At 48.8% G+C, this 22,928-nt stretch overlaps 1 protein-coding gene across 1 annotated transcript in view; it reads left to right on the top strand.

Moving 5' to 3' along the window:
* Nucleotides 1-22,609, top strand: part of STRA8 (stimulated by retinoic acid 8) — a 27,218-nt gene extending 4,609 nt beyond the window's left edge. The window contains exons 2-9 of the mRNA XM_010357993.2: nucleotides 3,921-4,118; nucleotides 6,100-6,175; nucleotides 6,646-6,730; nucleotides 9,067-9,093; nucleotides 10,186-10,471; nucleotides 15,756-15,829; nucleotides 19,063-19,174; nucleotides 22,364-22,609. Of these exons, the coding sequence (XP_010356295.1) occupies nucleotides 3,921-4,118; nucleotides 6,100-6,175; nucleotides 6,646-6,730; nucleotides 9,067-9,093; nucleotides 10,186-10,471; nucleotides 15,756-15,829; nucleotides 19,063-19,174; nucleotides 22,364-22,438 (933 nt within the window). The 3' untranslated portion in view covers nucleotides 22,439-22,609. The remainder of the gene's footprint in view (nucleotides 1-3,920; nucleotides 4,119-6,099; nucleotides 6,176-6,645; nucleotides 6,731-9,066; nucleotides 9,094-10,185; nucleotides 10,472-15,755; nucleotides 15,830-19,062; nucleotides 19,175-22,363) is intronic.
* The last annotated feature ends 319 nt before the right edge of the window (nucleotides 22,610-22,928 follow it).

Below are 22,928 nucleotides of genomic sequence, written 5' to 3'. Positions count from 1 at the left end.
AGTTTTCCAAGTCTGGATAGGATATCCAGCTTCTTCACCCTGTATAATCTTCACTACCTTTCTTAATTAGCAACTGACCAACATCACCTTGAAAGAGATTTTGAGGGCTTCTCAAGGGGATGCAGAGAGGTCTTTTGGGTTAGGGTGGAACTGAGATGTTATTTCCCCTCCACCCACCAAGCTTTTCTCTTAATCTTCATTTTCCTTTAGCTCATTCAACCCAGTGTCTCTGCCCATCCCATGTTTGGGAGATTTTTGTCTTAGTTTTCCAGGCAATAGAATTCTCAGTGGTTTTAGTTTAGAAGAGGCAGCCAAGAAAGGGAAGCTTGAGTTAATCATCTATGTCTATGCATGGTACCACTTCCTGGGAGAGACACAACTGATGCTTGACACACAGGTCCTGACCAAAGATTTTTCTGAGTTGTTGCCAGAACATGATTGACTTAGAAACCAGTGTGGCCTGGGACTGGGAAACTCATTAAAGGAATTGGGACTTAAACCGGGAATTGAAGGGCAAGTTGGCTCTAGATCCATAGAAACTGCAGACCAGGGCAGACAGAGATGGTGTTATAGATGGAAGGAGGGGCAGTGGGTCATGGAATAAAGATTGGTGAGCAGGGGAGCAAACCAACGGGGCAATTGGGAGATTCTGAGTTTTCAAGGCTATTAAAATGCAGTTCCAGGCCCTAGGGAGGAGAGTTCCAGAATATTTTCTCTACACTGCTGTAATTCCTTACACTGCTGAGAACAGTTTCTTTGACATACTTTGAACGCAGAGGGCTTTTTAGGAGAGCAGAGTTTTGTTTTGAAATAACAGATCACTTCTTGATCTCATTTTTACAATAGTTAGCTCCCCCTTTCACAGTATGTTTCATTGCCCCTTCCTAGTCAAAAGGCTAATCTTGGAATGAGGCGGAGGGTCCTGCCCTCCTCTCCCCATCCTAGACAGTAACTTCTGAGGCACTTGTTCCAAGCCAGCCAGCCCTTCACACAAGTCACAGGTGCTGACGGGACAGACCCAAGTGTATTATTAGATAAAAAGAGCTGTCTTCCGGGCGCGGTGGCTCACGCCTGTGATCCCTGCACTTTGGGAGGCCGAGGCGGGCGGATCACGAGGTCAGGAGTCTGAGACCAGTCTGACCAACATGGTGAAACCCCTTCTCTACTAAAAATACAAAAATTAGCCAGGCGCGGTGGCGGGCGCCTGTAATCCCAGCTACTCAAGCGGCTGAGGTGTGAGAATCGCTTGAACTGAACCCGGGAGGCGGAGGTTGCAGTGAGCCGAGATCCACACCACTGCACTCCAACCCCGGGCGACAGAGTGAGACTCCGTCTCAAAAGAAAAAAAAAACAAAAAACCTCTGTCCAACAAAGATCTACCTAAGACCCTGTCAGGGCCACAGAGAAGAAAAAATTCCAAGTCAATCAAAATAACTTGGAAAGAATGCCTTGTGAGCAGAAGGCAGGCTCTAGAGAGAAGACACTGAAAATCACTCAAGGTCTAATTAAGAGTAACATCTCCAGGGCTTGATTCTGCCCTTAAAGCATAGTAGGAGGGTCATCTCCCATTCTTCCTGCTGTGTGCCCCATCCCTGAGCCAGGGGGGCGGCGGGGGTGGAAATTTCCCCCAGCTCCTGATCAGGGGGCGCCTAGGGGCAGGCAAGATGGAGGCCACGGCTTCAGGCAGCTTGGCCAGCATGCTCTGGGGCTGTCCCCTAGGGGCGAGCAGCCCTGGTGGCCCTTGGAGGCGACTGGTGGGAAATCTGCCCCCTATCGGGGAGGCAGAGGACTGCACCCTTGTCCTGGGCTGAAACTGTCCACGCAGCCATCCAGGAATTTCAGGCTGAGCTTGTTTGGGCAGAAGGGAGGACACCCAGCACTGGCACTGGGAGAACTCCAGACTCCCTACAAGCCCAGAGGCCTTTGGTGTTAGTATCCTGAGACTGTTAGAGAACTTGAGGTCCTGGGAGGACCCTGTTATTTTTATACCTCTATTCATCTAGAACAATGCCTCCCACCTGCTTCCCTTTTTATGTATGTTAGCCTAAATCCCCTGGTGTCCAGGCACATCTGTTGCTCCTTAATTTAAACAAGTAAAAACAAAAACAAAAAAAAAAACCCTACATTCTTCTGTTCAAAAAGTTCTCATTTTCCCTGGGCAGTTCAAAATCTTCACAGTTTCACTTTGCTTCCTATTAAAGATTAGTTGGTGTCTGGAAATTGAAGACCATAAAGGCATAGGCTCTAATCTAACATAACCCTGGAGCTGGGCTTGAGGGGCCTCTGCAGATTCATGCTGTTTTCCCTTGGAAGATACCACAGTGTAACTCCTGGTAACAGATGTGACAGAGACATGCAGGGACCAGCGTGGGCAACCACAGCATCACTGTTCCCATCTTCCTGCCCTGTTCCAAGAAGCAAAACAAGGAAAAGTCGATACACTGGGGAAGACCAGATTATTGATGAGAAGTTGTTTTCTGACCTAAAAAGTGTTTTAACATCCCACACTGCCTGATTGGGTTTACCATCTCATTGGCCTATTTTCCGTACTAAAACATAGTGGGAAAGGTGTCTTCCATCTCCCTTCCCCATAATCCCTTAATGAAGATTCTGTTTCCAGCTGCTGCCAGCTGTGGTGATGCTTGACACACAAATCAAGAGTTAATAGTGGCTCTAAATTGTGAAAATATAAGAATCACCGGGGGAGCTGCACACTGGGTTCAGATCCGATGTTTTCGACACAGGGCCTGGGCATGTATATTTTCAACAGTCTCCACATGGGACCCTAACATACCTCAAAATTAACAAACCCTTGGCGGAGGTCATGCATTGTCTCTGTACAGCAGGACTGAGCTCAGCGGGGAGTGGACCTAGTGGAAACCTCTCACTGTAATTCATCAGAAATTCCAGCACTGAGGACCTAATGGGGTCAGGCTCTGTGTTATGCACTGAGGGTACAGAAGGGATGAAGTCGCAGCCTCCCTGTTCAAACAGCAGGCAGGCTAGTGGGGAGTAGCTCTCTGAGTGGTGGAGTGAGGCCTGATGCAAGGGTCTATGGCTCAGGTAAAAGGCCCTGGCCCCTGTATCTTATTAAAACAATTACATGTGAGTCCCAGAATCGCCTCTCCTAGAGAAGGGCTTCTTGCTTGTAAGCTCAGATGTGACAAAGAAGGACACAGTGATCACCTCCAGAGCCCACTAGAGGCAAGATAAGGCAAAATGGCTTTCACTTCTCTGTCGTCGGGTAACTTCTTGCTTGCACAGGTGGTAAAGTGAATTTTCTTGTTTTCTTTTTTTTTTTTCCTTGAGGTATATCACAGAAAAATTCACAAGTCTAAAGTGTACTCCTTGAGGGATTATTTTCATATGTATACACCTATGTAACTACTACCAGCATCAAAGAGGTGGCATTCTTAAGGTAGAAAAAGACCTCACAGTGGGGACAAGTACTTGTTCGGCTTTGAACAGACTAAAGTAAAGCCTGAGATCTCAGGGTATGGCTGCTTTCTTTGGCCATGCTTAAAATTACCCCCTGAAATTAACAAGTATCTGGTGAGTACCTGCAATGTGTTGGAACCTTTCGAGGTAAGTCCCAGGGCCCCTCAACTGTTAAGTCCTATATGGGTGGTTTGCAATTTTAGGAGTTGAGTTTCAATAACAGAATTTGTGTTGACCGTGTATACTCTCCATCTACTTTTCTTAATTAGCAATTGACCAACATCACCTTCAAAGGGCTTTTGTAAACTTCTCAAATTTCTCTCCCTGTAAATCTTGCCAGTAACTGAATTCATGAGGGAATGAATTTGGGGCCTTTACTTGGGAAGGGTACCTCCTTTCTGCCTGCCTCAATTTGCCTTCCTTTTCCTCTAATATTGTATTTTTCTTATCTAGGGCAAAAAAAGCATAATAGTACATTACAGCTTATAATGGCAACCCCTGAAGAAAGCAGCAACCCCCATGACAGAGCGACACCCCAGCTGCCAGCACAGCTGCAGGAGCTTGAGCATCGGGTGGCCCGGAGACGCCTGTCCCAGGCCCGCCACCGAGCCACCCTGGCAGCGCTCTTCAACAACCTCAGGAGGACAGTGTACTCTCAGTCTGATCTCACAGCCTCAAAGGTATGGGGACGTGGAGGAGGAGAGGGGACATTTCCACAGGGGAAGAGATGTTTTCACATGTGGAGGGACTGTGCTGCAAGGCAGGGACTGGCCTAGAGCTGCCACTTCTGCTGGGGTAGCGACAAATGCCCTAGACAGGGTAATTTATAAACAACAGAAGTTTATTGCTCCTGGTTCTGGAGCCTGTGAAGTCCAAGACAAAGGTGCCATCAGATTGGGTGTCTGGTGAGGGCATGCTGTCTGGTTCATAGACAGGGCTGTCTTGCTGTGTCCTCACATGGGGGAAAGACAAACAGGTTCCCTCAGGACTCTTTTATAAGGGCACCAATCAGCTTAATCACCTTCCAAAAGCCCCCACGTCTTAATAGCATCATATCGGGGATTGGGTCTCAACATGCTAAATTTTGGGGGGACACAAACATTTAGACCATAGCAGCTGGAGAATTATCTTTCCACCCTACGAACAAGCCCCAGATGCTGGAAATCAGTCAGCCCCGAGTTCCAAGTCCTTGCTGACCCACCAGCATGGACATGAACTCTGGGACTGGGGAGAGCAAAACACATAGGAGTGCTCAGGGAGCTTGCAACTGACCGTGTCATCGTGCAGCTGCGGTTCCCTTCACCTTCTCTTCGGGCTGGCAGAGCGCTGTGACTCCAACTCCCCTCAAGTCTCCTTTTTAGGTGCCCACCAGAATCCTTGGAATCTAGAATGTGAAATCCCAGGCTGCTCTGCCTCCAGCTGCTTTGGGGTCCCGCCCATGCCTGCCCCACACTCTGGCCACATCTCGCTGCAGCAGTTCCCTGAGCCAGGCCTGCCTCTCATGGCCTCTGTGTCTCTGCTCATGCAATTAGCTCTGCCTTTGGGATTCTGTGCACACTTCAAAGCTGGGCTTGGCTCACTCTGCTCAGCTGCCCTGCTCCATGGAATCTTCTGGACCCCTCCAGTTGGACTATTCCCTCCTCCTTGTACATTTCCACAGCCCTTTGCTTCTACCCCCTGTTAGTACCTACTTAATTCTATCTTGTGTTCTGAGGGGTTGTTTCCATGCTTGTCTTCCCTGTCAGAGGTCAGCACCCTGAGAGCGGGGACTGTCTTAGGTACTCTGTATCCCTGGAACTTAGCACACAGTTTTGCCCTTGTACATGCCCAAGGGATACATACAGCCCCTGACACATATAGGTGGTCAGCCTAACAAACAACATTCAGCATTGCTTGTTTTTGAATGATCTTGCTGTTACCATTTTGACTTTAATAATGTTACATACAGGAAGGAAGGAGGGAAGAAGGAAGGAAGAGAGAGGAGGAGGGAAAGAAAAAGGAAGGAAGGAAGGGAGGAAGGAAGGGAGGGAGGGAGAAAAAAAGGAAGGAAGTTGGAAGGAATGAAGGAAGAAAGGAAGGAAGGAGGGAGGGAAGCAGAAGGGAGGGGAGGGAGGAAGGGAGAGAGGGAGGGAGGGAAAAAGGGAAAGAGGGAAATTTAGAGTTTGGGTTGACAGCACTTGATAAGTTTTTAGATCATCTGGAGAGTATGCAGTTAGCAAATTAAAATAGTGGGAGAATAGGACATTTAATATTAACTAGCCCTTTGCACAGTGTTACAACTGAGCTGAAGTCTAGCTCTGCTTTGTGCAAGCCTGGGGTTGACGTTCATGCAGACTGCGCCTCTTTCATCACTCCTTATTCCACCTTCAAGCCGCCTCTGTAGTCATTTGCCTTTCTATAGCACTAGCAATTTGCTGAACAAAGCTTAACTCTTTCCAAATCCTTTGGCATTTTGGTGAGAACCCATTTCTAGGCTACAAACAAAACTTAGTGCCTCCTGTGCATCAGAACAAACTTTCTATTCTTTTCACTGATGAAGTTAAGGGATGTGACTTTGCATCTGAGGGAGCATGCCCTCAGTCCTGGGAAGGGATTCCTTGGTCCACAAAACCAGTCTCTGCAGTGAGAGGCTGGCTTTCAGCATTGTCTGTCTATCCTCAGTGGCAGGTTCTGAATAAGGCAAAGAGTCATATTCCGGAACTGGAGCAAACCCTGGATAATTTGTTGAAGCTGAAAGGTAATGGATCCCTACTTGCCAACCCCATCTCCCTCCCTGGAGAAAACTGGTTCCGTTTTTCTATTGAAAACAGCAGTTGGGTTACAATGAATCAACGAATGTTTATTGAGGGCCTACTGTGTGCCAGGAACTGTGCTTGGGCCAATGTTGAGGGTCCCTGTCCTTAGTGAGTCTGCAGTCCAGCAAGACCGGCCAGAGTCACCAGGACATGAGACTTTGATGAGTTCCCTACTGGAGTGCTGCTGAAGGCACCTGATCTCATCTTCAGAGGCCAGAGGAAAAGTGGGCTGTTGCTTGTCTAAGGCTCTCCCCTCACACCTAGAAGGAGAAACTGGGCTCTCATCTCCCTAATGCTGACCCTGGAGGGTTCGGGGTCCCACCCATGGCCCACCTGGGCCAGAAGGGTGGGACAGACTCCAACAGAGGCCTGACTTTTCTCTTTGTGTTCCTGGCCTTCAACTCCCCAATAGCATCCTTCAACCTGGAGGATGGGCATGCAAGCAGCTTAGAGGAGGTCAAGAAAGAATATGCCAGCATGTATTCTGAAAATGACAGGTAAGATACCGCAAACCCCAGGAACCTGGGGACCTGCTGTGTCCTCACAGCCATCAGTACTGTCTGGTAGCAACTCACCTTTCCCCTCCGGCCTGCGGAACTATCAGGGCTACTGCTCACCATTCAAAACAGCCATATGCTGGAGACCATTCCTTTCTCTTTTATTCTAGTAATATGCATTCAATTCTTTCCCAATTACAAAAATGATCCATGCTTATCATAGAAGATGCAGAAAATACACAAAAGCCCAAAAATATATATTACTTCAGAACTCAAAGAAAATCAATATTAATTTTCAAGAAAATCCATCAAGTTTTTTAAAAAGTTGCACATTATTCTTTAGAGAAATTAGACCATAGTGTTTATATTATATTGTAGCTTTTTCTATATGTATTTTTTTTTTTTTTTTTTTTTTTTTGGAGACGGAGTCTTGCTCTGTCACCCAGGCTGGAGTACAGTGGCCGGATCTCAGCTCACTGCAAGCTCCGCCTCCCGGGTTTACGCCATTCTCCTGCCTCAGCCTCCGTAGTAGCTGGGACTACAGGCGCCCGCCACCTCGCCCGGCTAGTTTTTTTCTGTATTTTTTAGTAGAGACAGGGTTTCACCATGTTAGCCAGGATGGTCTCGATCTCCTGACCTCGTGATCTGCCCATCTCGGCCTCCCAAAGTGCTGGGATTACAGGCTTGAGCCACCGCGCCCGGCCTCTATATGTATTTTTTAAAGCCACAACTAATGGCTTTCTTGGAGGCTACATATGACAATCAGGAAAATGCAAATCTCAGTCTATATTCCAGGCCTCCTGAGAACCTAAGAAAAGGTGTCACAAATGCTGAAAGGGGAACATTATTAATATGTCACATTCATAATTTGAAGGAGAAACTGATCTGAGAAATGTACTTTTATAATCTCATGGTTGTTTTCTGTTTTTGTTTTTGTTTTGTTTTGTTTTTTGAGATGGAGTCTCACTCTATCAGCCAGGCTGGACTGCAGTGGCATGATCTCAGTTCACTGCCATCTCTGCCTCCCAGGTTCATGAGATTCTCCTGCCTCAGGCTCCTGAGTAGCTGGGATTACAGGCACCCGCCACCACACCTGGCTGGTTTTTGTATTTTTAGTAGAGACAGGGTTTCACCACGTTGGCCAAGCTGGTCTCAAACTCCTGACCTGAAGGTGTCTACCCGCCTCAGCCTCCCAAAGTGTTGGGAGGCGTGAGCCACCGTGCCCAGCCGAGCTCGCTTTTTTAACTCAACATGGTACCTTGGGGATTATTCCTATAAGTATAAAGAGATCCTGGGTGCGGGTCATGACTTTTCTAAATTGTATCCTACTATTTCGTTCTCTTCAAGGTGTCTTTTGAAGAGCAGAATTTGCAGATTTTGATGAGTCCAATTTATCCTTTTTTTAATGGATTGAGCTTTTGGTTTAAACCTAAGTATGTCATTTTTTCATGCTATTGTAAATGATGCTTTTTAAAATTTCAATTTCCAATTATTCATTGCTACTATGTAACAATATTATTGATTTTTATATTCTGACATTATCTTCTGCAACCTTGCTCAATTCCCTTCTTGGTTCTAATGACATGTTTGTAGATTATTTGAGATTTTTCTACACAGATAATCACACTGTGTGCAAATAAAGATAGATTTGTTTCTTCTGCTCCAATCTATATTCCTTTAATTTCTTTTGCTTGCCTTACTGGACTGGCTAGAACCTCCGGAACAATTTTGAATAGAAATAGTAAGAGTGGACAGCCTCACCTTATTCCTGATTGAGAGGCGAAACAGCCGGGCGCGGTGGCTCAGGCCTGTAATCCCAGCTCTCAGGGAGGCAGAGGCGGGAGGATAGCTTGAGCCCAGGAGTTCGAGACCTGCCTGGGTAATATAGCGAGACCCCGTTCTCCACAAAAAAAAGGAAAAAAAAAAAAAAAAAAGAGAGGCGAAACTGTCTTTTGCCATTAAGCATGATGTTAGTGGTAGGTTTTTTTTTTTGAGATACCCTTTATCAGGTTAACAAAACTCCCTTTTTTTTCTAGTTTGCTGAGAGTTGTTATCATTCATGGATGTTGATTGTGTCAGATGCCTTTTCTGCATCTATTGAGGTTTTTCTTCTGTAGTCTGTTGATATGCTGAATTGCATTGATTGATTTTCAAATGTTGAACCAGTTATCTTGCATTCCTAGGAAAATCCATTTGGTCATGATGTGGACACCTACACACACATACATATACATGTATACTTGCTAAAGTTGCTAAGAATGTCTTGTCCATATTCATGAGGGACATTAGTCTATAGTTGTCTTGTTTGTTTTCTTTTCCAGCCTGCTGTCAAACAGTTTTTCTCAGAATGGTTCCTCCCCTTGGTGCCCAACTGAGGCAGTCAGGAAGGATGCTGAGGAGGGGGAAGATGGGGAAGAGGAAGATCAAGAAGAAGAGGAGGAGGAAGAAGAAGAGGAGGAGGAGGAAGAGGAAGAGGAGGAAGAGGAAGAGGAGGAGGAAGAGGAGAAAAAAGTGCTCTTATACTCCCCAGGCACTTTGTCGCCTGACCTCATGGAATTTGAACGGTGTGAACAGCTGGGTGGGGTGGCTTTGTGCACCCATGGAGCTCCCTCCCATGGGGAAAGGGACAGAGGTTCTGGCTGGAATATGCTGCAGCTGTGTACCCCAGCTGGAGTGAATGGTTCATACTGGGCCCTGAATCACGAACTCTCCAGGATTTTCATATGGGAGGGGCTCAGGGACAGGACTGGCAGAGAGGCTAGAGAAACAGTCTCGAAGCTACATTCGCATAGCACATACACTCATACAGTGTTTTTACTTAGACTGGGTGTTTATCTGGGGTGCCTTGTGGGGGGCACAGCTGATGGTGATTATGAGGGCTAACCCCCCTTTCCCCCAAAACACACCCCCCTACAAGTCCGCACTGGTCTTATAGTAGGAAAGATAGGAATGGCTGGCTCAGACGTACCTTGCCACTGCCTCCTCCACAGACTCAAGGCCCCTCAGCAGCCATGTTGGCTTCCAGAGGAGTTGGCTCAATAGCAGGAGGCTGTCTCCGCAGCCGAGCCTGACTTTCGGGCTGCAGGATAAAGCTGGAGTCCTATCATGCCCACACATTCATGGGCTCAGAATTTTAAAGAATATTCCCTTAGGACGAGAGCCGAGACAGCTACGCCTCTTACCTGCTTCTCTCTAACACTGAGGGCTTCACGGGGCAGGGACTGGGAGAACTCGGGGAGGGGCCCCAAAACTCAAGTCTATGTCCTTCATGGCCCCCAAGAAGGCTCTGCTCTCCAAGGGCCATGGGCGTGCAGAGTCAGAGAAGTCTAAGCCCCTGGTGAGCCGTGGCGCCATGGCCAGGCCTGCGTGCTGGGGCCCACGCCATGAACCGAATCCTGGGGAGACGCTTCGAGATGGAGCTTCAAGGGTGCGAGACGGCACCGCTTCTATTCCAGGTATCTCAACTTTTACAAACAGACGATGGACCTTCTCACCAGCAGCGGGATCATTACTCCGCAGGAGGCGGCGCTGCCTATCGTCTCTGCGGCCATCTCCCACCTGTGGCAGAACCTCTCGGAGGAGAGGAAGGCCAGCCTCCGGCAGGCCTGGGCGCAGAAGCACCACGGCCCTGCGAGCCTGGCGGAGGCTTGCCGAGAGCCGGCCTGCGCCGAGGGCAGCGTGAAGGACAGCGGCGTGGAGAGCCAGGGGGCCAGCTGCTCGCTGGTCTCCACGCCCGAGGAGGTGAGCAGGCCTGCCTGGTGGCGTGGATGGGGAACAGCAACCACCCTCGCCCTCGCCCGGGGACACCAGGGCTGTGCATTTAGCAGGTCGGAGGTGCAGTTTGCCTTCTGGCTCCCAAGGTAGGTTTCCAATTTTCTTATCCTTGGGGCCACGGAACAGTATTTCTTTTTCTGCGGTTAGTTTCCTGGCCTTTCCCTGGGGATGGCAGAAGACAACGCTTGGGAGGTTGTCTCAGTTAGGATTCTTTGGGCTGCTAGGGCCTGGATTATTAAACCATGAAGAAATGCACTCCTTACACCGGGGAGGTCCGAGGAGGCAGAGGAGCTCACCATGTCCGCGTGGATTCTGGCCTCCTTTGGCTCTGCCTGGTTTCTTATCTTTCCCTCCCCTCCCCACCTCTCCCGGCCCCTGTGGCTGTGGAATGGCAGCTAGAGCAATCGAACGGTCATTCTTCCTACTTTACATCAGGTAAGACAAAGATTTCCTATGAAAGCTCTTTCTTAAGGGTTAAGGCAGAAGTTTTCCAGAACGCTCCTCCCCTCTCATTGGCCGGAACTGGCCAAATTGCCAACCAGCTGAGCCAATGACTGGCCATAGAGTGGATCACACTTGGACCAATCAAGTCCAGCCCTTGAAAGGCTGTCAGTTCCCACCCTAAAGAGCACTGGGACCGCTTTGCGAAGGGGAGGTCACAACTGCCACTGTAAATGCATTTCTCAGCGTTCAGTACGCTAGTCAGAATGGCCGTGGCCATAGTCTGCAAAGCAGAACATCAGGTAGCATTTGAGGTCGCCCAGCATGGAGATAAAAGTGGGCCCACAGCTGCTCTTCCAGAATGAGGACGGCCTCAGAACACTGCTTTACCACACGGCCCAGGCTGCGCTCGCTCCTCTAGTGGGGCAGACGATTCGCACTCTGCACATGCCCTGTGCTTCGTGGACATTTAGCATCCATGGCTTCCACCTGACACATGCCACCCCCTTGTCCTGACTTTCCAAATGCTCCTCAGTCGGGGCGCCTTTGAAGAGACGACATGCTAGTTTCCCAATGTCTCTCTGTGGAGTCTTAGGGCCAGAGAGCCTCCGATTGACTCTGACCCTGGGGTTACAGCCCTGGAATGCCTCCATTTTTTAGAAAGTTCCTCAGCTATCAGGCCCAAACCTGGAGACCGACAGATGTCACCCCCTTTCCTGTCCTTCCAGTTTGCAGGCCTAGCCAGCAGCGTGACTTGCCCAGAACACCCAGCTCCCGCTTCAGTGACTGTTTATCTCTCTCATTACACACTTTTTCACACCACTCTGCCCTTTGGTCACCTGTTGATGGTCAACCCTCCATTATCTCCCCTGATGCTTCTCAACTGAATCACCTGTGGAATTTTTTTTTAAACGTCAGGTGCCTGGCCAGGCGCGGTGGCTCACGCCTGTAATCCCAGCACTTAGGGAGGCCGAGCAAGGTGGGAGCATTGCTTGAGCCCAGGAGTTTGAGACCAGCCTGGGCAACACAGTGAGACTGTGTCTCTACCAAAAATTTTTAAAAGTAGAGAGGTGTGGTGGTGTACATCTGTAGTCCTAGCTACTCAGGAGGCTGTGGCAGGAGGATCCTTTGAGCCCAGGAGGTCAAGGCTGCAGTGAGCTATGATCATGTCACTGCACTCCAGCCTGGGCAACAGAGCAAGACTCTATCTCAAAAAAGAAAAAAAAAAAAAAAGTCAGGTGCCAGGCTGCTATCCCAGACCCACTGAATCAGAGCCGCTGAAGGTGGGGCCTCAGGATCTGCGTTTTTAACAAGCTTCCCTGGTGGCTGGTGCAGTGGATCCTATTGGAGGGAACGCCGGTGCAGATGTTCAGTGGCCTACCAGCTACTGCCTTGGTCCTTTCCCCGACCCCCAAGCATGGGTCCACCAGACTGTGGCTTCTGATCTGGTTTTCCTCTGAGGTTGGGTCCACCATGATGCGTTCTGTTCCGTGATGGCTCAAGAGAGCCAGATGACTAGGACCTGGTACCCAAGGCATGTATGAAAGGGCAGCCAAACAGATGTGTTTACACCCCCAAAGTGCCAAGCCCTGGTGTCTCACATGAAGAAGATGAAAGGAAAAGACAGTCATGGGCTACGTAAAGATGTTTTGGGCAACAACAGACCACATAGACAATGGTGGTCCCATAAGATGATCATGGAGCACATATGGAAACCTGATATACGGCACTTGATATTGGCGTTGCAGATCAAGTAGGGGAAATAATCGATCTTCAGTAATGGAACTTGGATTTTTGGTTTTCCATATAAATATATATATATATATATATATATATATATGGGCTGGGTGCGGTGACTCTAGTCTGTAATTCCAGCACTTTGGGAGGCCGAGGTGGGTGGATCATCTGAGGTCAGGAGTTCGAGACCAGCCTGGCCAACATGGTGAAACACCATCTTTACTAAAAATACAAAAATTAGCTGGACATGGTGGCGAGCACCTGTAATCCCAGCTACTTAGGAGGCTGAGGCAGGAGAATCACTTGAACCTGGGAGGTAGAGGTTGCAGTGAGCCGAGATCGCACCATTGCACTCCAGCCTGGGTGACAAGAGTAAAGCTCCATCTCAAAAAAAGAGATATATAAATGTTCACATGACAAAGTTGCCTAAGGACACATTTCTCAGAACTTATCCCCATCAGTAAGTGATGCGTGACAGTATCTACCAAATGCCTGAGCCATTCTGTCAAACTTGACTGTGCCAGCATGCCAACACATCCAAAGAGAAAACAATCAGAATCTAATGTCTCCAAATCATGGAAACAGCTTTTCTGGGTTTTTCAGGGAGGCCTATGGGCTGAGGTTTTTTGGGTATTAAGGGAAGCTGGCAGCAGATTCCCTCAGCTGTGGCCAGAAGCAGGGCTCTGCCTGCACTGCTGTGCCCAGGTTTAGGCCAGGCCAGGGCTGGGCGATAAGGTAGGCAGAACAGAGAACTCCCATGCCCGAGGCAGGGACAAAGCCACAATTACTCCTGCTGTGCAGTGACACCACTGCAGCCCCTAGTCCACCTGGAGAGGTTCTGCTGCACAACTGTTGTGTTAGAGGACAGCAGCAGGGTCAGATGGGCCCCGGAGGCCCTGGACTGCTCCATTTCAGTTCAGAGAGGAGCTGCCCTGTGAGTGTAGTGGCACTCTGGAAAGGCTGTGGAGGCTGGTGTGGGGTCCCCTCTCAGGCTGGCTTGTGAGGGAGATTTGCACAGGTGAGCACAATGTGTGGCCTGCAACTTTGGTGGGCTGATTGCTTAAGGACAGGAACTTCAGTTCTCGGTCCCTGTTTCAGGCCTGCCAGGGAGCAACATGGAGCTGATGGGCTTCAGAGCTGATGGACACTGGATCACAGGTCTTTCTGTGGCCCTTTTCCAGATCTTCTTCGAAATGACCACAGAGATATCACGTAGAAGGACTACAGAAAATGTTCGGAAAACTAAGAGAGGGGCCAGAGTCCCAAGGGATTCAGTTCCAGGAAGCAAATTGAAAGAAAGGGCAGACATCAATCCTCTTGAAAGAGCTGTGTGTTGCAGGGAGGGGAGAGGAGAGGAGAGACCCTGGTAGAACCCGCCAGTACCTGCCAGTGTAAAGGGGATGCCAGTTAAAGTAAAGCATGCCCAGTTAATTTTTTTTTTTTTTTTGAGACGGAGTCTTGCTCTGTCGCCCAGGCTGGAGTGCAGTGGCCAGATCTCGGCTCACTGCAAGCTCTGCCTCCCGGGTTTATGCCATTCTCCTGCCTCAGCCTCCTGAGTAGCTGGGACTACAGGCGCCCGCCACCGTGCCCGGCTAGTTTTTTGTTTTTTTGTTTTTTTTTTTTTTTTTTTTGAGACGGAGTCTCGCTCTGTCACCCAGGCTGGAGTGCTGTGGACAGATCTCAGCTCACTGCAAGCTCCGCCTCCCGGGTTCACGCCATTCTCCTGCCTCAGCCTCCCAAGTAGCTGGGACTACAGGTGCCGCCACCTCGCCCGGCTAGTTTTTTGTAGTTTTTTTAGTAGAGACGGGGTTTCACGGTGTTAGCCAGGATGGTCTCGATCTCCTGACCTCGTGATCTGCCCGTCTTGGCCTCCCAAAGTGCTGGGATTACAGGCTTGAGCCACCGCGCCCGGCCTGTATTTTTTTTAGTAGAGACGGGGTTTCACCGTGTTAGCCAGGATGGTCTCGATCTCCTGACCTCGTGATCCGCCCATCTTGGCCTCCCAAAGGTTCAGTTAAATTTTTAATACAAAAACGTCCCATGCATGATTTGGAGCATTCTTACACTAAAAATTATTCATTCTTTATCAGAAATTCAAAATGTAACTAGGCATCCCGTATTTGTATTTGCTAAATCTGACAGTCAAATAAGTGTAAATCATATTTCTGTAACATATTTAATATTCTCTAACACATTAGGGGGAAGCAGGATGAAAAACAGTCTAAATAGCAAGATTCCAAATTGGAAATATATATTATAGACCTGGGGGAAGTGACTGGAGAGAATTAGATCAATGTGTCAACAATGAACATCTGGGTGGGATTGTTTCTCAGTAATTCTTATTTTCTTGATCTGTTTCTATTTTCCAAAATTTCCACAATGAACATATGTGTCTCTTATTAAGCAGGTAATGTTCAATTATGTGTCAGGTATATCTGTTATAAAGTAGGTAATGTTCAAATGTAACCAGATACTTCACATACATTATCTTACTTAATTATTGGAATAGCCCTGTGAGTAGATATTGATGTGACTCCCATTTTATAGAGGAGGATTTGTGAGATGAAGTAACTTGTCCCAGGTCACACAGCACGCAAGGGGCAGGCCTGAGAGGTGGCCTGCCTGCAGCCTAACCCAGAGCCTTCCTGACCCTCTGGATTCAGCTGCCCTGGCATGAGACTGCTAGACTGAGGACCCTGGGCTCCAATAATCTGTCCACCTTGGAGGTTTTGATGAGCTTTTTCTCAGTGGTAAACTGAGGCTCTGGTAATTACATCTCACACCTGAGCTCCCACCTTCTTTGGCAAGAGGAGTCACAATCCCCATTTCTTCCTGTTCCTCACAGCCACCTCCAGGCTTGGCAGTTTGTCCCGGGCACTCTAGAGTCTAGCATTCACCCCCTAGGAAGAACACCAAGCAGAGTCCCTGGGTGTGGGCCCCCACTCTGGCATGCATGCCCTCTGGGATGTGGTGTAAAGACAGAGCCTTTCCACTCATCGCTCCCCGGCAGCCCAGAGCAAGCGTGAAATTGTCAAGTTATTTCCCACACATGAAGTGTTGTGCTTTCTTTCAGATCCTTTTTGAGGATGCCTTTGATGTGGCAAACTTCCTGGACAAAAGTGAGGTTCCAAGTACATCTAGCTCCAGGTGAGGAAGAGGGTATGAGATAGCATGTGCCCGTGTGTGGGCGGATGTGAGATTGTGTGTGTGCAGGTGTGTTTGTGTGAGTTTGCATGTGCATGAATGTGGTAAGTCAGAGAGAGAGGTGTGTGTGTGTGTGCATGCACACACCCCTGCTGGGGTGTTCAGGAGCCTCTCCTCTGCAGCCCCTAGATGGGTGTTGTATTAGTCCATTCTCACACTGCTACAAAGAACTACCCGAGACTGGGTAATTTATAAAGAAAAGAGGTTTAAGTGACTCACACTTCCACAGGCTATAAAAGAGGCATGCCTGGGGAGGCCTCAGAAAACTTACAATCATGGTGGAAGGCAAAGGGGAAACCTGTAAATCCTCACGTGGCAACAGGAGAGAGTGTGAAGGGGGAAGTGCTACACACTTTTCAAACAACCAGATCTTGTGAGACCTCTGTCATGAGAACAGCAAGGGGCACATCCACCCTCATGATTCAATCACCACCCCCACCAGGCCCCTCCTTCAACATGTGGGGATTATAATTCGACAGGAGATTTGGGTGGGGACACAGAGCCAAACCAGATCCGGAGCCTAATTCAGTGGGCATTCTTGGGGATCCACTTTTTTTCTGTGATTGGAAGTGAGCTGGTTCTAGGATTGTGTCATAAACCTGGGGATGACATTATCTGTGGTGTCTTTAGAGTAGAAAATTCTTCTATCCTGGTGCAGGGCTGGGACACACCAGGTTATCAGCTGTAGGTTGTGAAAAGTCATCTGTTCACTTTGCACCCTATTCCCAGTGTGTGTTAGTCCTGCTAACCTCTGCTGAGGGCTGCTATATCCCTGCCTTAAGTCCATTATATACTAAATGCCATAGACTGGATGGCTTATAAACAAAAGAAATGTATTTCTCACGGTTCTGGAGGCTGGGGAGTCTATGATCAAGGTGTAAGCAGAGTCAGAGCCTCGTTTTTTCACAGAGGGCACCTTCCGGATAAAACTTCACATGGTGAAGGGGCAAGAAATCTCTCTAGAACCTATTTCTTTTTATTATTATTATTTTTTTTAAGACAGAGTCTTACTCTGTCACCTAGGTTGGAGTGCAGTGGTGTGATCTTGGCTCACTGCAACCTCCACCTCCCAGGTTTAAGTGATTCTCCTGCCTCAGCCTCCCCAGCAGCTGGGATTACAGGTGCATGCCACTATGCTTGGCTAATTTTTGTATTTTTAGCAGAGACGGGGTTTTGCCGTGTTGACCAGGCTGGTCTCGAACCCCTGACCTCAGATGATCCACCCACCTCAGCTCCCAAAGTGCTAGGATTACAGGTGTGAGCCACAATGCCTGGCTCTGGGGCCTGTTTTATAAGGGCACTAATCCCATCATGAGGGGCCCACCTTCATGCCCTAATCTATGATCTCCCAGAGTCCCCCACCTCCTAACACCGTCACCTTGGGGGTTAGGCTTCAGCATATGAATTTTGGAAGAACAATCAGTCTGTAGCACCCAGGGCAGCTTGTGGGCAAGTTCTCCCAGCTGACCTGGAAGGAGAAGGTGGGAGGGGGCTCTGGGGCACAGAGAATAAGGGCCAACATGCAAACAGGCCTGGGCCCTGAGTTTAGGGGACTGTCTGAGTTCTGCAAAAGCCGGTTGCTGCTTTCCATGGTGCTGATGGAAATGGATATGGAAGGAGAGGAGAAAAGGATAGCTGACCCCATGAAGTGGGAAGACACAAAATAGGATGTGAAAAGATTTTAAAACAAGAAGCAGCTCGACTAACCATGTCCCGAAGGAGTGTTTTCTGAGCGAGAAATCATTTAGGACTGAAATTCCCTCGCTGCTTTGCTTGAAAAACCTGTGGTCTTAGGGCCTGAAGGCACAGGTTCTTCAGATACCTGTGCTGCTGTCATGGCTAAAAAGAATCCTGGATGCTTCATTTTTCTGCTTTGGGAGTGAGAGTGACATATCCTTGTGATCCCAATGAATATCTCCATTGTCCTCTCAAGGGGATCCTGGCCTATGGGTGCCTGTGAGGCCTTGGGGTCACAGCTGTCCCCTGTAACCCAGCTGGCCTTTCGGCAGAGCTTCGGGCAGGCCACACATCAGCATTTTCCCTCCATTCTCCCTGTCCCATCCAGGCCTAGATGGACTTGGGGAGAAGTGGGGTTGTCAGAGGAGGGCTTCGTCCTCTCCAAATCGACCTTACAGAGTGACTCAAGCACTTCTCAGCTGTGAGTTGAGTTTCATTTCGCTGCAATTGGCTGGAAGAGACATTCCTGTTTCTGTGCTGAGCTTGGGCTGCAAAGACAGCCATCAAGAAGCTGCCAGCCTGTCCTTGCCAAGCAATATTCAGAACTCCCTGCACTGCTGATGGAACAGAAAAACAATCTATTAAAAATATTCCACTTTCCCTAGAAAAGTCAGGGGTTGCTGCCAGAGGGTTCCTCAGCTGACTGTGGAGCCTCATCCTGGGAGGAAGTGAGGGCTGCCTACTGACTCACAATGAGTGAGTGCCAGCTGTCCTGCAGACACACAGCCTCTGTGCTCTAAGGAGCCCTTTGAAGCAGGGTCCACATTGCAGGGCCTGGCTCTTAGCGGGCATTCCTAAATGTTGCATGAGCCCCTGCCACCTTTCCTAAAGGCTGAGCTATCTCATCATCTTCTGAGGCCCCGCAATAACAGTTGCCGTTAGCTTTTGAAGGATTTTAATGTCTGCTTCCAAACTGTGCTGTTTATGGTGACATAAGCTTGAGTCACACAGGGCTTCTCCCCTTGTCCCAGACAGGCAGGAGGAAAAGAACCTGCACAACAGGACTCGTTTCTGCACCAGGGCTTGAGTTCCACGTTAGACCTGCTGAGCAGTGGCAACTCAGCGAACTGAACTCAAGACGTGCAGCGTGCTCTGGAGCTGCCTCAGCAGCCACGGTGGAACCAGAACCGTGGGGGCATTCTGCAGAAGATTGACTGAGGGATAGAGGAACTCTTGTTCCCTTGTTCCAGCAGCCACAGCTCAGAACACTAAATTAGGGCACAGGAGTCAGTCTCGCCACAGTCTCGATTTTCCAGGGGATTCCAGACATGATATGTGAGCAGAGGTAACACAGACCTTTCAAGGAGAGGTCTGGGCTGTCTGAGGATTTACAAGTGCTTGGTTCACACTGTAACCCAAATCTTTCAGGGGAGCGGGGAGCAGAGTTGAAAGATCAGAATCCTGAATATTTGTTGTCTCTTCTTCCTTTCTATTGTCAGTTCAATGCTTGCCAGCTGCAACCCAGAAAACCCAGAGGAGAAGTTTCAGCTCTATATGCAGATCATCGACTTTTTTAGAGGCCTCAGCTGTGCAAACACTCAAGTAAAGCAGGTAAGACAGAGTAGAGGGCCGTGGTACCTCCGCCCACCTCACTTAAATAGCAAAAAGGGCTCTTAAGGGCAGCCCTCACCAGACCTCACCCCAATCATACTATAAAGGGTCACTGGGCAGGGACACTCTTTCATTCTCTCTAGCTTGCTCCATGATGGTCACCTTCAGCCTGATGCATCCTGTAGAATGAATGGAAGATAGCCAGGGAAACAGGAAAGACAGAGAGGTGTCCTCTAAGGCAGGGGTCCCAAATCCCTAGACCACAGACCAGTACAGATCCATGGCCTGCTAGGAACAGAGATGCAGAGCAGAGGGTAAGCCTGACCACCTGAGCTCTGCCTCCTGTCAGATCAGCGGTGGCATTAGATTCTCATAGGAGCGCAGACCCTATTATGAACTGCTCATGCAAGGGGTCTAGGTTGCTCTCTCCTTATGAGAATCTAACTAATGCTTGATGATATGAGGTGGAACGGTTCCATCCTGAAACTACCCTTGCCTCCCAGGTCTGTGGAAGAATTGTCTTCCATGAAACTGGTCCCTGGTTCCATAGAGGTTGGGAACAACTGCTCTAAGGCAGACCTGGACTGGAGCCCTTTGAAGCAGGAACCCTATCCCAGGGGCCTGACTCTCAACAGGCATTCACAAATGTTGTGTGAACCCTTGACACCTTCCCAAAACACTGAGCTATTGCATCACCTTCTACAATTTTCATCATCTTCAGTAATATTTGCTGCCAGCTTTTGAAGGATAGTAATGTCTGCTTCCAAATTGTTCCACTTAGTGCTATGAGTAGCGGGACTCTTGATTAGGAGGGCCATTCCTGGAAACTTTTGTCAGGGAAGGGGGATTATGCCTGAGCCACCAAGGGGACAGGTCCTTTCAGATTCATAGCCATGGATTTTTCTTCACCAATTTAGCAATAATACAACTGCTTATTTAAAAGATAAGTTATAATAATAGCAAATGTTTGTTTAAAAATAGTCAGGACACCTGTTCAATAGGCTAAGGTATAACTTGTCCTTTTCCAACTCAGTCTTCATTTCCCTCTGCTGGGACCACGGCAAATCCTCACATGGAGCCCTCGCCTGCAGTCTGCTCTCCCCTTCCCACCAATCCTTGGGTGACTGTCCCCTGGACCAGTTGTCCCCTTTCTCTCTCAGATACAGTTAAATTAGCCCATTTTATCAAGACTGAGAATAGACAAAAGGACCATCTTTGCTTTCCCTCCTTCTCCACATGTGGCAGAAAAGATAACAAGCAGGGATTCTAGCGTCCATGCAAAGCAAAGGCGTGGACGGGCGTGGTGGCTCACACCTGGAATCCCAGCACTTTGGGAGGCTGAGGTGGGCAGATCACTTGAGCTCAGGATTTCAAGACCAGTCTGGACAATGTGACGAAACCTCATCACTACAAAAAATACAAAAATTAGCTTGGTGTGGTGGTGCATGCCTGTAGTCCCAGCTACTCAGGAGGCTGAGTTTGGAGGATCGTTTAGCCTACAAGGCAGAGGTTACAGTGAGCTGAGATCACGCCACTGTACTCCAGCCTGGGCAACAGAGTGAGACTCTCTCAAAACAACAACAACAACAAAACAAAGCAAAGATGCCAAACTTCAGCACTCCTAGATTCCCGATGCCTCGGTGTTGCAAGAGCAGGGCCCAGAAATCTGCATTTTGAATGAGCTGTCCAAGTGGCTCTGGGGCAGGAGGACTCAGGCTTTGATAGACTCTGGTGTAAACAGAAAAGTTTCATTCTCCTCTCAACCTCTGCCATTGTCTTCCCACTGAACAAGGGGCCCACATGATTTGCCTGGAGACTGTGGTCCCACCTCCCTGACACTGTGGATCCCTATTTCCCTGCCCCTATCAGGAGAGCACGGTGAATGGGAACTGCTTCTCCAGGGCAGGAGAGGCTCAGTTTGTGGAGGTTGTCCCCACTATCAGAATGTCACCCTTGGGACCAGGTCCCACATTCATTAGATGGTTGACTGGAGTCAGAGATGCCACCTGGGTCCATGGGGATCAACCCCGAACTGCAGGGCCGACAAGTTACAGGCGTCATTTTCTGCTGGGTTGGAGAGAGACAGAAGGAGCAAAACCTCAGGAACGTATTTTTAGGGGAAGAAGTCATGGAGAGTCCTGAGGGGTTGGCTGGGATCACTGTTTACAGTGTCCCTTTAGGGACTGAGAAACCCTTGCTAAGCAAACACTGCTGCTGCTTTTTTTTACTCAGGCTGGCATGCAATCATGGTGTGATCTTGGCTCACTGCAACCTCTGCCTCCCAGGTTCAAGAGATTCTTGTGCCATGGCCTCCCGAGTAGCTGGGATTACAGGTGCACACCACCACGCCCAGCTAATTATTTTGTATTTTTAGCAGAGACAGGGTTTCGCCACGTTGGCCAGGCTGGTCTCAAACTCTTAACCTCAGGTGATCTGCCTGCCATGGCCTCCCAAAGTGCTGGGATTACAGGGATTGAGCCACCATGACCAGCCACAGTACTGCTGCTTAAAAAAAAAAAAAAAATCCTAATAGGTAACTCATGTACATGGCATAAAATTTACAAGTTACCAAAAGGTATACAATGGACACTTACTTAGTCTCTCTCTCTCTCTTCCTTGCTTCCTACCCCATACCCTCCCCTAGAGGCAACTGCAGTGACCAGTTTCTTGTACACTCATCCAAAGATATTCTACAGATATTATATATTCTTTCAAACACAAATAGTAGTAGCCTACGCTACACATTGCTTTGCACTTTGCCCTTTGTAAATAGCGTATCCCACAGATAGAGCACTATCTCATTATTGTTGGAAATGAGCTGCATGGTGTTCCATTGGTGGGAGAACTGTGGTACAGTGTACCATCTTCTATTGGTGAGCATTTGGATAAAGCCTTATGAGGTCCTCTGTCTCTCTTGTGGGACCCTGGAAATCCCCAGGATAAAAAAGAAGCCAGTTCTGCTCTGTCCTTTCTGGAGGTCATAGAGTGCTGAGTTGAGTGAAATTGAAATGGGACCTTCCCCCTTAGAGCCCTTGCTTCCTGGCCCAAGCTGGAGGTGAAAATGCAGCTGAAGAGACATAGGATAGAGTCTGGGGACTGGGCACACCAGAGATGCAGGAGCCTTCCTATCTGCCTGGGGCCTGAGACCCACAGATAAAAAGTGAACCTCTTCCACTATGTGTCTTGCAGGAAGAATCCTTTCCTGTTGACGAAGAGATGATCATGTTGCAGTGCACAGAGACCTTTGATGATGAAGATCTGTAATGCAGAAGAGGGGCTGGGAGGGGAGGAACTCAATGAGGTGGGCAGTTCCCAAAGTTGAATGCTGGCAGCTAAGGTTGCACCTGCCTTGGCCTCCAGGACTCTTTGGAGTGGGTTGTTCCAGAAGAATTTTGATGATTTTAGTTTCTGATTATTATAAAGTATAAGAGAAGCATCGCCTCATGTTGGTCTTTTAGGGCTATTTGGCACAAAGGGCTGGCCTGCTGCTATTGTGCTCCTATTAAGGAGGTACAAAGTACAGCTGGGGCCCAGGCCACGGGCCTTTCAAGGAGGACAGGCAGGATCTGTCCTTGGAGGTGACATAACCCCAGGTACTTTCAGCATGTCCTGGGCACAGGGCATTGCCCTGATGTGTTCTACAGCGTTCCAGAGCCCATCTGCTCATCCTGCACACTCTGAGAGCCAGGGGAAGTGCTGACCTCAACCCTGTGCTACAGGACAGCTGGGTGGAACCAGATTCATCTGCTGCTAC

The sequence above is a fragment of the Rhinopithecus roxellana genome, chromosome 6, assembly GCF_007565055.1.
Source record: "Rhinopithecus roxellana isolate Shanxi Qingling chromosome 6, ASM756505v1, whole genome shotgun sequence".
In the NCBI taxonomy this organism is placed as follows: domain Eukaryota; kingdom Metazoa; phylum Chordata; class Mammalia; order Primates; family Cercopithecidae; genus Rhinopithecus; species Rhinopithecus roxellana.
Note: the sequence above shows the minus strand (reverse complement) of the source record. Positions and strands in the feature narration are given on the sequence as shown.